Below are 19,045 nucleotides of genomic sequence, written 5' to 3'. Positions count from 1 at the left end.
GCTCCGAGCACTGGGCATGGAGCCTGCTTTAGATTCTCTCCCTCCCTCTTCCCCTCCCTGCTCTCTCGCTTCTTCTCTTTCTCTCAAAAAATAAATATGTGGTCCCTTTATGGTCCCATGCACTCTACCCAAGAAACACACTTAAAATCCATGGCTCTTCAGCAGGCTCATTGGCAAGCTAGAGTCATGGCCAGGTGTGCTTGTGTCTCTCCAACGGAGCAAGGATATGTTAGTAGCTTCAGGTGTCTTCCGCCTGTGGGCTCAGCCTCCACGCTGGTCCTTGTAAGAACACTGCCATGGGGAAGTCTGAGGCACAAGAGAGACTGGACATAGAAACACTGAGTGAACCAAGGTTCCTAAGTACATTAACTTATCGCATTTCTTTCCCCTTGTCTCTGTCTACGTATTTTACATGGATTTGATCAACTGTATTTCAGGCATCTTATTTTGAGGCTTCCTCTTCCAGGACTTTTGAAATAGCTTGCTTGGGAGACAACCAGAAGGCGATAACAGCACAGGGTTCTTTCCCACATTACAACATGTATCATAGAAGGAAACACTTAATTTCATTAGGGTTTAGTGCAAATAAAGACATAATTTTTCCTCATGCAAGTTCATGGACCTCCGTCTATGGATACCAGCGTAAGCACTCTGGCCCTAGTGCAAAGTTATATTGCCTGCTGGGAAGCCAGTGGTTCCCTTCCTTACAGATTTTTTTTAGAGTGTTTTTGATCAGATAACTATTGTAAATGAGGAAAAGATAGCATGACCTTTTCATGTCAAGTGGGAATTTTATCTGTTGGAGAGGCTGCCTCATTATATATCAGGAGCCCCTTCTGACTTTCAAAAGAAAAAGTTACGGTGACCTAGAGGTCAGGTTCCTAGACAACATATGCTTTATTTTATAGGGATAGTAGAAGTAGAGGAGATAAGTCTGGTCCCTGTTAATTCCCCAGCATGTCCTGAAACATGTGCTCTGTGCTCCCAGACCTAGGATGCCATGGTGTTTCCTAACAGGGTCCTGCAAATAGCCCAGATGTCCCCATGTCAATGAAATCTCTGTTTTGCTTTGGGCAATTCTCTTAACCTCACTGATGTTCGGATCTTACATTTATAAAATGAGGACATTTGCATTTTTCATATTCTTGAAGGGGAGCTTTTGTACTACCAAGAGCTGTGATTCCATTTATGACAAAGTTAAATTGCAAGGCAGCAGTGGGCATTCTTACCAGAAGAAGGCAGAATACGTACTTAATGAGAATTTTATTTCTGGTCCAGGAAATTTCGGGCTGGGGATAGGATTCCACTGCACACATGAAAGTAGCCACTTCTTCAACTAAGGCATCTACTGTTTCCAGAGGAGTAGTGATGACAGGAGCTACAAGGAGAGGAGACGGCAGATGAGAACATTCTAGAATACTGTTTACTAATCCTCTGTGAGCAGTCAGAGGCAACAACTACCTGAATGAGAATTATATTTACCCATAGTAGAAAGTTGCCAAAAGGAAGGAAGATCTTACGTAGAGTATTTTGTTTCTACTTTAAACTAGGCATTTGAGAATCAAAAGAGAAGGCTCTCAGGAGAGTGGGAAAGAATTTATTTTATATAAGTAGGGGCAGATCCATGGTTTGTGAAGCCCAAAGTTATGTAATTTGGGTACACACCTTGAGGAAAAAAATATAAAATTAGACATACAAAATATCTGTGGCCACCCAAGACAAATCAGCTTGAAGGGAAGTATGACTAAAGGGAATCAGAATGAAAAGAGGTCTTAACAATTGTTTAAAAACAATTTTTTTCTAGATTTCATAATAATATGTGTTCATACGAACACATTGCTAGAGCCCACTGAGGGTTTTAGAAGGGCACTCCTGCAAACAAATGATTTTAAAGCTCAAGCTTCATCAGATTTACAAAGAATTCATATTTGCGTGAGTAGATTAGAAAAAGACTCAATACGTAAAAAGACAAAATACCCAAATAAAAAATGGGCAAAGATCCGCATAGACATTTCTTCAAAGAATTTGTATAAATTTCATTTATGTTGGAGACACAGCATGTGAAAAGATGCTGGATACCATTAGCCATTAAGGAAATGCGAACAAAAATCACAGTTAGATACCACTTCACATCCACAGCAAATCTGGGCGAGGAGGTGGAAAAATTAGAACCCTTGTGCATTGCTAGCGGGAACGTAAAATGGTGCAGCTGCTGTGGAAAACAGGATGGTGGCTCCTCAAAAAATTAAGCCTAGGATTACTATATGACCTGGCAGGTCCACTTCTGGGTCTATACCCAAAAGTATTGAAAGCAGAGACTCATATTTATACAACTGTGTTCATAGCAGTGTTATTCACAGTAGCCAAAAGGTGGAAGCAAACCAAGTGTCTATCAACAGATTAACAGCTCAACAAAATGGGCATATCCATACAATGGAAAATTATTTGCCAAAAAAAAAAAAAAGAATGAAATACCAATATATACCACAACATGGATGAACCTTGGAAAAATAAGCTAAGTGAAAGAAGCCAGTCATAAGAACAACGTACTGTAGGATTCCATGTATATGAAATGTCCAGATGGGCCATTCTGTAGTCAGAAAATGCATGAGTGACTACCTAGGACTGGGGGAGAGGATGGAGGGATTGAGGGTGATCGGTGGCTAAAGGACACAGGATTTCTTTTAGGTGTAATGAAAATGTTCTAAACTTGATTTTGATGATAAGTGCACAACTCTGTGAATTGTATACTTTAAATGGGTAAGGTGAGTGGTATTTGAGTTATATCCCAAAGCTGGTTTTGGTTTTGGTTTTGTGTTATTTTGTGTGCGTGTGTGTGTGTGTGTGTGTGTTCCACAAAAAGAAAGAAAACAGAAAGAGAGGCTGTAACATGGTCCTTTCCCTCCTTCTGTTCCCCTGTGAAATGAGGGTCACCTGGATTATAAGAGTTAGGAAGACAAAGAAGTTAAGAAGGATGAGAGCAGGTTGGGAGCGGGATTCACCCCTCTTGAATCCTTAAGGAAACCTATGAATCCACCGAAGCAAACGGGGTGGGGTCCTGGGCATCTGAAGGGCTGGATGGTGTGGCAAAGTGCCAACACCTGTATTTGGGTGAGTCTGGAAATCTACCCCGTTGCATAATTTTACTTAAAATAATTATCATCACTACCAGTTTGTTATCATTATTATTATTTAATAAGAGATTTATTTACTGTTTTCCATGTAGCAAGCACCAGGTTCACTAGAAGCAAAAAGATGTGTAAAACCCATCTCTGCCACAATCTAGATAATAAACGATCAGCTGTAATAGTTATGCCCGCTCTCCTGGCACAATTGTTTATTTTTTTTTAAAGATTTTATTTATTTATTTGACAGAGAGAGAGACAGCCAGCGAGAGAGGGAACACAAGCAGGGGGAGTGGGAGAGGAAGAAGCAGGCTCCCAGCGGAGCCCGACGTGGGGCTCGATCCCAGGACTCTGGGATGACGCCCTGAGCCGAAGGCAGACGCTTAACAACTGAGCCACCCAGGCTCCCCTCCTGGCACAATTATTAATGGTGCCCCCTGTCCTCCAAAAGTGCCTGATTTTGGACAATAAGTTATATGGTCATTTTAGTTAAAATGCAAGGTACACATGACAACCAAGTAAGTGGTATGAACAGTATTTTAGATGCAGGGTAGGGGGTGATAGCCTCATGAAACACCTGGAACAGCATGGCGCACTGGGTGTTATACGCAAATAATGAGTCATGGAACATTACATCAAAAACTGGGGATGTACTGTATGGTGACTAATATAACAAAATAAAAATTATATAAAAAAATAAGAATGCAAGGCTTAAAAAAAAAAAAAGAAACACCTGGAACAAACTGGCACATTGGCCATTAAACATGCATCCACTATCTAGACCTTCTTTTTTCAGTAAACTCAGAGACAAACTCATGGGCCGAGAGTAAGGGAACATGGTGCTTACAAGTGTCCCACGAGGCTCACATCTTCCTCCTTAACGTTGTTCTTTTCTTAAGATCCAGTTCAAGCAGCATCTTCTCCCAATTTCCCAGACTTGCTAGACAGAGCCAAATGGCCTTTTCCTTAACCTTAGGTCATCCTGCAAATGTCACCCTTACAGCACTTGTCACACAGATGCTATTAAAATGATCTGTTTATGTCTTTGTCCCATACTCAATTATAAAAACCTTGAGATTTGGGGCCAGGGACAATGTCTTAGACCTTTTTCCATCCCCAGGGTTAGCACATTGACTGATGTGATGTTTAAATGAACTGTATGTCTGAGGCCTTTATAAAAGCCATTTTTTTTAAAGGTAGAAAGAGAATAGATGGAGATGATAATAAAACCACCACAGAGGCTTGTCAGGAGGATTCATTAAATGAATATATGTGAAGCATTTAAAATTGTCCTTTGCCCATATGGAACACTGTGTGTTATTTGATTTGGTAATTTAGAAGTAGAAGCTTGAACAATTCAGTTGTTGTCCTGGTCTCTGGATGACTTGCAAATTTACCATTAATATTTACTTCTGGGAATCTCTCCCAAGGAAATAATCTGAAGATGGAAAGGCACATAGATGACCTTCACTGTACAAAACAGATTAATTGTAGTAAATTGTACTAATTGTGCTGAAGTGGAAGAAAGTTCTGGCACCCAGTTTTGCCTTCTAGCTGTGCTCTGCGGGAGCTGGCTGGTACTGGCTTGCTAGATAGAGCCAAGTGTTAATTTTTCCAGAATTTTGTGACACAATTGTTAAATAGAGCCATTATTAAAAACTAAATCATATAAATTTAGGTGAGAGAGGGTGGCTACGCTTGTGGTGAGCAGAGCATAACATAGAGAGAAGGTGAATCACTCTGTTGTACACCTGAAACTAATGTTAACATTTTGTGTCAACTCTACTCAAGTTAACAAATTAAAATTAAAAAAAAAATTATAATTAAATAAATCATGTCAAAACCAAAGTAATAATACTCAAAATGGATCACTTCCTAATTATTTTACTACATTGTACTATTACCTATGCTCTTGAGGTAGTTTCATTCAATGTAAGTGCAGTAGACACAGTATGTAAAGGCATATGCTACTGCACATCTCTTCCCAGTTCAGTATTTGTCATTGGCTTGAAATCGATTGTGGTCAGAGTATTTACACTACGGAAATCAACAAATGCAACAAACGAGGGCCTTTCTTTTCATCTCAGAGAGGTGGATATTAAACATATATCAGCAACTCTTGCCTAAACAGGATATTGTTTACACAGTCACCGCAAATGGCATTTTGAAGAGTATAGATAGCATAGAATATGCTCACGCATTCGTGGTGAGTAGAAGTGGCAGGTAGCGGAACTGCGTAAACAAGTTTTATGATACATAGAAAAAATGGAAGAAAATATACCAACACGTTAACGGTCTTGAAGTCGGGATGATTTTTTTCTATTAAAGCTTTTCTATATTTTGTATTTTCAAAATCATTCTTCATGGCCATGTATCGTAAGAAAATAAACTTGATTCATTAGTTACTTCTCACTTGATACTTCCAAAGTGACAGAGGTAATAGACATACTATTAATATTTTTACAAACTGTTGAGGTCAGTTAAGATCAAGGAAGTAAATGTTACAATGTCTTGACATTTATGGAGACATACATGAGGTTTTATGAAGAACTTTATTATATTAACACCTTCCCATCATGTACAGTGGCATGGTAGTCTTGGGTCATGTTTGACTCTGTTTTTTTAATAATTTTAGCATCCAAAATTAAGAACCTACCATGGGCCATGCATTACACTTTCCATTCATTATCTCATATATCACAACAAACATGAAGGGAGATACTATTATTATTCTCATTCACAGATGAGGAATGGGGGCCAAGAATGCCTAAGTAACTTGTCTAAACATAATGAAAGTAGGAAGTGATAGAGCTGAACTTCAAGGTGAAGGTTGGTTTAAAGTTCCTATCTTTTAACTCTAAGCTATTCTACGTTGTCAGCATAATACTATTCACAGACAGAGGAAAAATAAGATTTACATTAATATCAATTTATATAGGCAGGATATAGTTGGCTAAGTTCACTTTGCCCATCTTTCAAAGTTATCCAAACAAATCCACTTTCAAATCATTACAAACAAAATCACATCGTTGTATTTAATGATATTTGTTGACTCAGCAGACTGTCTCCTGTTTACTTTCATTCTCTTATCCAGCTTTCATCTCAGCCGGAGTCTGTTTAAACTAGGGCACTATTTCTTCCCTCAATCCAAGGACCACATGAATAACAAATGCATGAAAATGAGCACAACACTTTCCTGTACCCAAAGAGTAGCTTAACTTGGAACCTAGCTGCTTCTTGATGAGAAGGACGTGACATACCCTTTTATGGGCTCGACCACATGGCCATCGCCATACCAGCTTCTGGTTGAATAGCTGTTGATTAGCACGACCAGATGATTGCGTAAACCAAGAAGCCAGGTGTATTTGCTCCTTTCTGTTTTGGTAAAATTAGAAATGCTCAGACTTGGGATATATTCATGTTTTTTTTTTCCTAACATCATGAATACAGTATTGTTTTTTCAGTATGAGAAAACACTTTAGGCACTGGAAAATTTTCAGATTCCCCAAAGAAAGAGGATATTCAGTATTGCTCATCATTTGGCTTATCTTAGAAACTGACACATTTATTCTACTGGTGATATAACAAAATGCAAGTTATTTTTTATGATGATGCCTTTGGAGTTTGTAAACTTCATCAATAATCTCAGTCACTTATTAATGTTGTATCATTCATTCTTTGTCACAGAACACACTTTTGGGCCTTGCCTTCAGGAATGGTACTGGGCATAGGCCAGTGGGAGTTCTGGCTCAGCCTGTTAGAGTATCTGAAATTGCCTCTCCTGGGGGAATTCACTTGCGTTAAGACATGGTCTCACAGGGACCCATCTAAAATGTGCATGTTCCCCAAGAGTGAACATTTCCCCCATCATGGACAGTCCTTAGCATAGTATATGACGTTATATGTTGAGCACTACTATGCACGTCTTCATTTTACAAGGAAACAGGCTCACAGAGACTCTGTGCTGTCTCTAAAGACACACAGAAAGACATCGGAGACTAGGAAAAGGAACTTCATCTTAACGTTCTCTTCCAGGCCTTAAATGTCCTCACTTCACTGCCTTCGTTGTTCAGCCTAGACTGCACGGTATGTTGCCATATAATCGCAGCTCCCTTACTCTCTAGGCCTTTAGCTGCACTGACCCTGGGGAGCACCAACCTTGAAATAATCCAACCAGCTGTCCTCGCTGCTCCTATGTGCATATAGTATTGTTAGATGAAGTGAAACAGTGGTGCAAATGAAGGCCACGACAGAGGCTCAGTCCCCAAGCCCAGTTAGGTCCTCAGCTTGGCCCATGTAGTTCTTCTGCATTCTCTGGTCTACTCCTTCACTCACTTTCCTGAGTGGGGCCACATCCTTCGGGTCCTGTACTCACCCCTCACTTGTCCTGTTCTCCCATGACCTCAAGTCCTGTTTCACTGAGAAGTTGCCTACTACTCTGGAAATGTGGCAGAAATCTTGACATTTCTGCTCTTTCTTCCTGTTCTTTAAGGTCAGTAATATTTAAAGCAACTGTGTTTCCCCAAATACGCAATGAGTTGCTTTTTCAATGCACGTCAATATTCGTCCAGGACTTGGTGTCCTGGATTTCAATGACAGCTGTGCCTGTCCTGACTTAGTCATATGTTGAATCTGTGAATCCTATCTTTGTATATATACGATTTAGAAGAGGAAGTTACTCAAATATATCTGAAGATAAATCACTTAGACTCAGAAACTTCTAGGTGTGGGAGTAAATGGGGTAATTTAAAAAGTGGAGTTTGGACAGGAGTTCTTTTGTGCGTATTAAACAAACTTCGTGCTGCTTACATGAACTCCTGTACTCCTACAGACTTTAAATCCCACCGCACACTTAATATTCCCTGATAAAGCACTAAATATTATTGAAGTATGTAGTTAAGGTGAGTATTCAGTGAAACATTGGTTACTTTCATATATGAAGGTTTGTAAATTTCTCCTACTTGGGGGTTACAGTATTGAGCTCATCATTGAAAGTATCACTAGTCGGAAAGATTCAGAACGAGTGACTTTTCCCCTTGTCTTTGAACATTGGGAATCTCAAGCTAAAATTAAAACTAAACTATTAATTCCACAAAATCTGTTATTAATTTTATTGAGGAAATGGTATATGGACTGTTAGGAAAGAATCCACTAAATACTCTTGCACTATTTAAGATCTGTCAGTCTATTTGGTAACACATTATTGTGAAGATTCCTTGATTCATTCGTGATAAAGGACTTAAGACAAAGGTATCCACCTAAAAAGCTCTTTTTATTCTCTATCAAGAATAGAGAAAATAAGTATGAGATAGTGTGTGTGGAACATCTTTATTACTTTTCGTAGTATTAAAATAATAGCACATTTTTGTGGTTTTGTGCCAGTATATTCCATGAACTCGGACATTTAAAATTTTAAGGACTATATTTTTGTGATAATGTTTATTCTCAGAGCAGGTATGTGTAGTTAATGGACGTTTGTTCTACTAGGCCTGGTATTCTTGGCTAGGGTTGGTGTTAAGTTCATACTAGTTTAAAGTTTACCATAAATACAGTAGACTGGGCAATTATCTTTATATCACCATATTTTGAATTTTTCAAAATAGAGATAGTGTGCATTTGAATTAAGGGCTTTACCTGTAAAGTCTGGAAACTATAAATCAGTTCTTCCTAGAGTATAAATTAGAAGTTGTTTATATAGAGAGGTAGGTTTTTTTAAATGCACCGAATCCTGATATGAACTATCAAAATCAATTGTTTTGCTCCTTATGAGACTGCATTTTAGCAAATTTTAGTGTTTAACCATGTCATTTTTACGTAACTTTGTGGTTTAGAATAGTGCAAATAAGACTTAGCACAGTCCGTAAGTGTGAACATTCAGGTGCTACCTTACCGGACATCCGTCGTATGATCAGGAAGTATTAAAATAATCTGAAGCCAATGTTAAGTCTTTCTGTCTATTATTAGCTGTTTGAAAAGATCTAGATTCTTCCTTATCTGGAGATACCCTGCAATATTAGTTGGTGATTAAATGTTTAAATACATCTAAAGATACCTTTCTGCTCGTGTAAGATAGAAAAGGAAAACAAAACAACACAAATCTACGAAATCAGATTGTTTGTGAGGAAAGCTGTATCTCATTAGCAGTCTTGCCCTTGTGGCTCCTGAAATTCTAGCGAACCACAGAATCTAAAGCTACATTTCCCATCTGCATACAGACGCTGCCTTCACTTATCTATACAATACAAACGTGTTCAGTTCTTTGGGAAAATAACGTAAAGGGAACATAAGTAATTGAGAGTATCATAAAACACAAAACTCTTTTTACTGTAATACAGTTAGTCTGAAAACTCTTTAACCGATATCATTCAATCTTACTTGTGTCTTCAAAAGAATTTCAACGAAGCCCTCAGTCACTTTGCAAGTCACATATTTTCCTGTCTTTCTTCCTGATTTGAAATACATTAGCCTCAGTTTCATAATACACTGGCCAAAAACCATATCACTGTGGATATTCTTGCTACTGCAACAGGTGTCTGTCAGTTTCTTAAGTTGCTTTCCTTTCCCTGAGGTGGTGTTATTTCCGGTACATTCCAAAGACTCTGAAAAAAAACTCTCACACTCTCTTGCCAAGCCAAATCATACCTCCAACCTCAAAGTTAGTGAGAACTCATTGTCTTCAGGCTTTTATTATATAGGCAAATTGTGTGAGTCTCTCTCTAATTCCAATTTTTAGGAACTAAAATATTTACTAAGAATTTTGCAAAACTGAAACTGAAAATGGAAATAATTTTTGTTCAGAAACAAACAGTCTGGACATCTGGGAGTAGGGTTGATTATATTCCTGGCAAACCTAACGTGAAAAGGTTTTCATTATCCATTTAGACCACCCTGAAGTTTGACACACACATAAACAAAACGGACCTTGATAACTTGCAGTCTACCTGCTGATGTTTCCCTACAAGTGAGGGCTCCACATTCACTGTGTGGCTAAATTTTTTATTGCTGAACTTAAGCAGGGGGATGGATGCCAGTAGAAATGAGACCATCAATCCACTGCTTATTTATATAGTTTTCTCCCTCTCTGTACACTGCACCCCTACTTCACCAAGTAACACCCAAGCCCACCATCATATGACTCGGTCACGATCAGAACACACACACACACACACACACACACACACACACACACACACACTCTAGAACTATGACAAGGCAACAAGAAGACAAGATTCCTGAAACAAACCTTTTGGAAGTTTCTCAGTCCCGCTGAAGGCAACCAAAGTAAGAATATGTACCAGTGGAATGTTGACGAACTCTCTCATGGTTAATCCAGGCTCAGGCAGGAGAAAGTTCCTTCTGGACAATGCAAGGAAAATGCCCCCACAGTTTACATTTTAAAGCATAGTTGGTTACAAAAGGGTCGTCTGCTAATGACTGTTTGTGTCAGCAGCTCCACAGGCTCTAAGTATAATCAGGAATTCTCAGACTTGGCTGTAGTGATGGACATGGCCAGCTGGTGAGTATCCACTTAGGCCAGTAATGCAAGTGTAGTGCTGGAGGAACAAGGGAAAGAAAATCCCTTTAGAATCCCTTTTAAGACAGTGGCAGAAGGACAATACCAGATGCCTTTGCAACCATCACCGTATTCCCTGAGGTATAGGTTTCCTGATCTGATTCAGTTCACCACCTCTCCGCACTCACGCCAGAACCCTGGGTGTATCTAACCAGGCTCCTCCCCATCTCTCACCCCACCTCCTACTTCCAGCCCATTACCAATTCCTACAGATGGTACCGACGCCATATTCCTGGATTTCTTCCCCTCCATTGATTCCAACTAGTATAACACTATCCCAATCTCCTTTCCAGACATTCGCTTTCTCTGAGTGATGGCGATAGCGTCGGTCTGTTCTCACCTGTGTCTTATCATCCTCTAGTCTCTTCTCAGATGGGCTGTCCTGCTCCAAAGCCTTCTGTGGCTTCTCGCCGCGTAAAAACCTATTCCAACCTCTCTACGATGACAAGGGAGGCCTTGCGGGACCCTGCCTATCTCACTAGCCTCATCTGTTGCAATCCCAGCCTCTATTTTAATATTTAGCAACCTGCCATAAATTCCTGCGTACAGCTTTCTTCCCTCCATGAGTTGCTCATGCTGTTCTGACCGCCTGGAAAGCTTTCCTCTTCTCCGCACCTAGCTAACATCTCAGCTTGATCATCGTCCCTCCTGAGAGCCGTTCCAGACCCAAAGTCCCATATCTTCCCAAAGTTGCATTGGGTTTGCCTCCTCTGGGCATGCACGTATCTATGTTTATGTCTGTCTGTCTGTCTATCTGTCTATCTATATCTATATCTATATCTATATCTATGTCTATGTCGTGCACATCTCTGTCATTGCACTTACACCACACCGTTTTAAGATTTTTTGCCTTGTGTTGATATGCCCTCATTCTTTGGCTTCATGAGTCCATGGAGTTGGCAGCTGTGGGATGTCAGCCAGTCACATTCCTTGCAGCAAGTTCTCCTGAAGGTGCACCTCCACAGCTTCCAAAACATTCTACTCTGCGAATTGCCTTTTCCCACTGAACAATCTGTCTTGGAGACTTCACCGTGCTAACACATACCTTACTACCCATTATTTCTATTGACAACGTAGTCATCTGAAGTATGGGTATATGATGCTGTATTTACTCCCCAGCAGTGTACGTGAGGCCCCGTCTCCCCACACTCTCATCAACATTTGCCTTTGAATTCTTATATTTGAATAGAGTAAAATGGTATTTCATTGTTGTTATTTACATTTATTTCACTGAATACTGTTGGTAAGGAGAATTTTTCATATTTTTATTGTTATTCATTTTCCTCTTCTGTGGCTTTTGTCTGTATTCCTCTTAGGTCATTCTTCTTTTTCTTATTTATAGGAGTTTTTAAGGTATGCTTGCTATAAAAAATTTATGTCATTTGTTATATATATTGCAAATATTTTCCATGTGGAACGCCTTTGCTACCTAACCATAGCGATTGATTCAGAAATGGGCTTATAGCTCATACTGGCCAGTCCAAGATCTTGTATTTTCCTGGACCTAACGAAAGATAAACTCTTCCTTCTTAGATCAGCACCTGTGAAGACCAGGTAAGCCAGGGCTGTTGGAAGCTTTTATGCTCCATGAACAAGAGATTATGTGCAAAGCCATATGAGTTTGAGTGCTTAAACTGCAACCAAAATAATCCTAATGCAATTTTAATAGAAGAGATAGAGATTTGATGAGGTTTCTGTTGAGAATATCCTATGACTGCTGTATATCTCATGGAAAATTTGAATGTTAGTAAGATGAGCATATATTTTATGTGAAATTTAGGAATCAGCAGGATGAACGGTGTGGCTACCTGTCATTTCCATAAATAACACTAGGGAAAGTAGGGTTCTGGAAATTTGGTTGACTCTAGATTTGTGAACTAAATTAGTACCATCCATCAGTGACGGGTAGTCCAAGGTGAGCCCCTGAAACAGCCCTCTTCCTTCAGATAACCAGGGAGAGGACTTGCGAAGGAACACTCTTCATCCTCTTTCCTCTAAAATATAGAATGAGCAGTGATGGCGCCTGTTTTGAATCCAGTAGGAACTGTACCCTCTAGACCAGTCACCCCAGGAAATTATCTCCTCCTTCAAATTCTACCATGACCCATGTCTCAAGGCGAGCACAGTACCATGCAGTGCTAAGGGGAGACAAAACTCTGTCGAGGGAAAATTCAAGCTAGTATTTGAGGGAGAGTGCTGGTTCGAAATGAACCAGTTATTGGCTGAGTGAAGCCCACTGCAGGGGATTCCAAAGTGTGGCAACCAGAGGCTGCCAGCCAATTATATTCCTTGCAGCAGCTTCTTGTAGCCCGGATACAAAATGGCCTTCCATCCTACAATGCCAGCACATCTGTTCCTTACACTAGCAGGCTTATTCAGCCACAGAGGGTGAGACCGGGTGCCACTCTTTCACGACTTCTTCAGGGCATGAGGAGAGCACGTGGGGCTGATGGCCAGTCTTCCTTTTAATAAAATACAGCCAGCTGCCAATGAAGCTTGCCTCACCACCTCTGCTGACTTTGCTTCTTCATCTCAGAAGCTGGCCAAAACTCCCGGGAAGGAGGCTCAAAGAGTAAGTAGCGCTGTTCTGAGCCGCATCTTGAACTAGACACCGGCATTCAGCTGCACAGCAGCCGATAAGACTAGCCCCATTCCTGCCGGAGTCAGCACGTCACCACGTCATCACGTTAGTGCTTCTGGTTTGCACCAGGCTCTCATACATCTGGTGAAGCTTGGCAAAGAGCCCCTTCTAATTATCACAAAGGGCCATGACCTAATTCTCCACCTCACTGGTCAGCAGAGAGTGGGTCATGAATGCCACATGGATTTCCCTTTCCAGAAAACTCCTGGGGAGTCAAAGAGATAGTGTGGGGTTGTATTTTTAAAAATGGATAGGATCTCCCATGAACTGTTAGGATAGTGATTAGAGGTGCATCAAGAGGCCTACACCTTATAAGATTGGAAAGGACTCTTGAAACAAGATGTTTGTTCAATGAATTAATGCATTATACTGAATACCTCCTGTATGCGGGACATTTAGCAACAGGCAGTGGAGCTTAATGTCTGGTGAGGGAATGAATAATAAAAACTACATAAATAATTAAATTATCATCTGGAGACATATGCTATACTATAAAATTATATAAAAACTGAGCCTGAAAAAAAATGAGGCTGGCCTAGTTGGAGAAGCAAGAAATGCTTCTCTGAGGAAGTGCCACTGAGGCTCAGCCCTGCAGGATGGCTAAAAGTCAGACGGCCAAACTCGGGAGGTGTGGGCGTGGACTCTAACAAGCAGTGGGAGAAGAATGTGCAAATGGCCAGGGGTACAGACGACCACGATGGGTGCTGTGACAGATGAAAAAAGTCAGTTTGTTGGGAGTGCAGGAAGTGAGGGCAAAAGCTGCAGAGGCAGATAGGGGAGGTCACTCGGGGCCTTGTATGTCTCAGTAAGAGCTTCGTTCTAAGAGCAGTTAAACACCATGGGAATGTAGATTTCCGCGAAAGCTACAGAAGTGAAGCAGATGGGCTGAGGGGAGCATGTGGAAAAAGAGGAAGCCCTAGAGCTGAGCCATGGCACATTCCAACCTTTCAAAGTCAGTGAAAGAAAAAGAGTGACAAAAAGAGATTAACACAAAGCAGCTAGGTAGGTAGAAAGAGGTTACTGATAGAGTGTCACAAAAGGGAAGGGAAGAGAAGAGAGCATTCCCAGAAGGAGAGCAGGGAGTATGTTGAATGCTGCTGAGTGGTCCAATAAGAAGGAACTGAAAGGTTTCCATTGAACTTAGCAACACAGAAGTGGTTTATGCTCTTGGTGAAGGGCAGTCCCAGGGAGCAGTGGGGAAGGAGATAAGATACCAGAGTGGTATACACAGACTGGAGAGTGACAGGATGTGAGGAAATGGAGACAGTACGTGAGTAGGATTCTCTCAAGAAGAGTGACTGTGAAGAGAGGAGAAATGTTAAGCAGCAGCTGGAGGGAGAAGTTGGACGGAAACAGAATTTTTTCTCTTCTCTTCTCTTCTCTTCTCTTCTCTTCTCTTCTCTTCTCTTCTCTTCTCTTCTCTTCGGCTCTGTGTCCAACATGGAGTCTGAAATCACAACACTTAGATCAAGAGTCGCATGCTCTACTGACTGGGCCAGCCAGGCACCCCTGGAAGTTATTCTTTACTTATTTTGAAGGTGTGCTGTGAAGGATTCTGTAGAGAGAAAGAGGTTAAAGACACAGAAAAAGAAGAGATAATGGATAGTTCAAGGTCTCCAGGGAGGCAGGAGGGGCTGGAGTCCTGAGCATAGGATCTTGTAATAGAAGGTGATGAGGAAGGGATAAGTAGACACATTTGTAGGTAGGAATGGCAAAGAGTTTATTGAGCCCTCATCTGATGACTTCTGTCATCTCTGTGATGTGGAAGGTGAGGCTGAAGAAGATTTAAGACAGTTATTCTGGAAAATAAGAGCAATCACAGTTGAGGTTGTCACTATAAAGTTATGCTGAAATCATACACCGTGGTGTGATTTTTTTTTTCTCCAGCACTTCTCAGCTTCACAAATGACAGATGTTGAATGGTTAGGTTTATTTTGGGGGTTGGGGGAAGGAAAGGGTATTTGTTAGTGATACATTAGTCCAGGGAAGCAGCATTCCAGAAGAGAGAAGGGAATGTGATGCTAGGGAACAAAGTGGATGTATTGAGAATAGACACAGTCAATAAACAGGTGATGATATTGGCAGCACAAAGAAGGTAGAAACATGGACAAGGAAAGAATAAAAAACTGGAAAGGGAGAGATTTAGTGATGTGGGTAGCTTTAAGCCAGTTCAGGGTTTCATCTTGGGAACATAGCCCGTGACCTGAGGCCATTTTACTTATATGCCATTAAGTTCATTTCTCAGAGTAGAGACCAGTTCTCAGGCCACTGTTACTGCACCTGAGGGACAGTGAGGTGGAGGGAGAGGGAAGGGTAGATTGGAGACAAATAGCAAAAGGATTAAGTCAAAATGTATGCCAGATTTCCAACTTGAAAAATTGAGTGGAGTCGGGCTGCTGGAGTATGGAGACCTGGAGAGCTCATTGGTGGGCGGGTGGGCAAGGGAATGGGGGTGGGTGGAAGAAAAATTGAGTGAATGTAGACAGTGGAGTATTTAATTATATACTGGAAGGAAGTTCCAAAAGGAAAAATTGTCTACCAAAATGGTCAATTTATGTCCCATAAAATTTATAAATTTATATCTTCGGCTGTTGTCTGGGTCCCAAAATGAAATTGATGGCCTACTCAAGTAGAATAAAGGTAGACATACAAAGGTGTAAGGTGTTGAGGAACCACAAGAATTGGTGTGGAGACAGAGAACCACTAATGGGTGCTCTTTGCCATCTCTAGGCCTGAGGGTCAAAGGGGCAGAAAACCACTTATTGGAACCCAGAGACAGGGGTGACTGTGTTGAAGGAGAGCTTCCTACTAGGAACTGAGAGCTTTGGTTAAGGGATTTGGCCAGCTCATGGGAGTGCTTTTGATTTCTGGCAGAGTCTCACCATTGGCCAAACCCAATAGGAAATTGGAGGGCCAGGAAGTCCATTGGTAGAGTTCATAGAGGTAAGTTTCCACAGGCATAGAGCAGGGGACAAGTAGATTGGGAGGACAAATGGAAGGATACCCCAGTTGGTCTCTTTAAAGAGTTCCAGCTTATCCCAGAGCACCAGTCAGACACCAGAAAGAGAGCATGCCAGTACTCCCATTTGTCTGCAACAGTTACCTTTTCAGTCAGCATATCACACTTCACGTCTCTACTTGTTCCCAAAGACTGACTACACTGCTTCTCTGTCATATCACCCTTTGCCCCTCTGAAGTACATCTTTGGTACTCCAGGGTGTTACAGGGGCTTTTCCAGGGTAAGGGTCGGTCTGTCTGGATTTTCCGTACTATGGGACAAAACTGTTCTCTGAGACCTCTAACCTGTTGGTCCCATCCACGATCTCGGCACTTCCTCCTGGTTCATCCAGCCCCACTGGCAGTCTGATAACCCACTGGAAAACTCCAATATGGCTATAGTTCAGAGACCCTGAAGTTCATACATATGGCTTAAACAGTTCCGAGGGAAGAAGCCCTCCAGCAGCCTTCCGGGTATGCCGCTGCCATAGGCTGTTCAGACCCTTAATGCTGCTGCCAGAGAGATTTTTTACTTTAAAAAAAATTATCCACCACACGCCTGTTAGAATGGCCCAAATCTGTAGCACTGGTGAGGATGCGAAGCAGGTAGGACCTCTCATCCATTGCTGGTGGGAGTGCAGAATGATTCAGCCATTTTGGAAGATGGTTTGCAGTATCTTACAAAACTAAACATACTCCTACCATAGGATCCAACAATCGTGCTATTTGGTATTAATCCAAAGGAGCTGAAAACATGTTCACACAAAAACCTGTACACAGACATTTATAGCAGCTTTATTCATAATTGCCAAAATTTAGAAGCGACCAAGCTGTTCTTCAGCGGGTGAGCAGATAAACTGTGGCGCATCCAGACAACGGACTGTTACCAAGAGCTAAAAAGAAATGAGCTAGCACGCCATGAAAAGACGCGGAGGAATGTTAAATGCATATCACTTAAGTGAAAGAAGCCAATCTGAAACGGCTGCCTACTCAATGATTCCAACTATATGGCGTTCTAGAAAAGGCAACACTGTGGAGACAGTTAAAAGATCAGTGGTTTCTGGGGGCAGTAGGAGGGAAGGGAAAGGGACGAATAGGCAAAGCACAGATGATTCTTAGGGCGGTGAAAAAATTCTCTATGATCTAATAATGATGGGTATGTGCCATTGTACATTTGTTCAAACACACAGAGAATACTGTACCAAGCATGGACCCTAAGGTGCTATGGAGTTTGGGTGGTTGTGATGGGTAATATAAGTTCATCTTTGCCGAAAAATATAGTAGCCTTGTGACTGATATTGATGATGGGGGAGGGGAGCACGTGTAGGGGCAGGTAGAATGTGGGAACTCTCTGTGCCTACTTCTCAATATTGTTGTGAGTCTAAAACTGCTCTAAAAACTAAAGGCTTAAAAAAAGAATGTGTAGCTTTGTGTGCTAGCTAAGTTAGTCTGTGAGGCAAGATTATTGCTCATTGAAAAAAAAAGAATGTATGTAAAGAGTCAAGCACAATGATATTATTTGATTCATGTTTTGATTAAAGTTTTTATATATAAAAAATTATGACAAGTCATTTTATGACCAGCTACAAATCATAAAAGCATCTTTGTAAGGAAGGCATGATCCTCTATCGTGAAGTCATCTTAATATTTGGTTCTGTTTTTTTAACTCAATATTTGAACTTCTTCTTATGTTTGTGTGTTGAGTTTTGGTAGGAGGCAGGTCCCAGCTCTGCCTATAAAAGTCATGAAAAATGAGTACTTACTCTTATGAACCCTGATAGCTAGATATGGATGAATGACCTAAGCTCAGACAATGAGACGTCTTTGCTAGGACTTTGAATTTGGAGCAAGGGACACAAAGGAGGTAGTTAGAATTCATTCCAGGCGTGGTGGCGTCAAGTGCTCGGTGGTGGTGGTGCCAAGAGTAGCACGTAGTCATGGCAGTGCCTCAGCAGTATCCAGTGTCCGGTGATGGCAGTGCCAGCAGCTGTGCCCAGCGTCCAGCAGCGGAGCTGTGTCACCCTGACCAGGCTGTTCCTCTGCTCAGATCTTGGCCATGGTACATGCCACCTGACTGCCTTGGTTCCTGCCTGGCTCTCCAGTGTTCCCAAGTATTCCATAAGCTACCCAGTATCCCTCTAAAACATTTCTTTTCTCCCACGGTAAGCCACTCTCTCAAGTTACATGATATACACACACACTTGCAGGAAATATATACATATCTAAAATATAAATAAATGAATAAACTTATAAATGTTGTATAAATATATATATTCTCATGGAAAATGCCTTTGATATGACACAAAACTGGGAAGTCCTATAAAGATGAATCCATTTGACTACATAAAAGTTTTAAAAACTGCATGGGAAAACATATTGCCAAAACTTAAATATCAAAATGAAATTAAAAAAAAACAACTTGTGAAGCTAATAAGTGACTCAGGATGTATCTTACTTGAATTTTCCTCAACTTGTGGCAGTGGTGGCTATTTTTTTTACTTGAAGTTCTTTTTCACTTTTTTTTTTTGATAGAACTTTTTACTGTTTTTCTTATTTTTTGTTGTTGTCTTCTTCATAACCCCCCCACTTTTTCCCCCATGCAGAATTTAAATGTTGATTTTTTCCCAAGTTAAGTCCTCAGCACACCTCTTTTTGCTGAACATTTTCTCTAAGAGTGGTTTCGACCATTTTACAGCATTAGACAACATC

At 40.9% G+C, this 19,045-nt stretch overlaps 1 protein-coding gene across 3 annotated transcripts in view; it reads right to left on the bottom strand.

Annotated features, from left to right (window-relative positions):
* The window catches only part of MUSK (muscle associated receptor tyrosine kinase), an 86,874-nt gene extending 76,427 nt beyond the window's left edge, over nt 1–10,447 (bottom strand). For all 3 annotated transcript variants that reach the window (XM_040631697.1, XM_040631698.1, XM_040631699.1), the window contains exons 1-2: nt 10,369–10,447; nt 1,252–1,378 (exon numbers count right to left, since the gene is read on the bottom strand). In XM_040631697.1, coding sequence (XP_040487631.1) covers nt 1,252–1,378; nt 10,369–10,447 — 206 coding nt within the window. The remainder of the gene's footprint in view (nt 1–1,251; nt 1,379–10,368) is intronic.
* Between the last annotated feature and the right edge of the window lie 8,598 nt (nt 10,448–19,045).

Source organism: Ursus maritimus, unplaced genomic scaffold, assembly GCF_017311325.1.
Source record: "Ursus maritimus isolate PB19 unplaced genomic scaffold, ASM1731132v1 scaffold_17, whole genome shotgun sequence".
NCBI lineage: Eukaryota > Metazoa > Chordata > Mammalia > Carnivora > Ursidae > Ursus > Ursus maritimus.
Note: the sequence above shows the minus strand (reverse complement) of the source record. Positions and strands in the feature narration are given on the sequence as shown.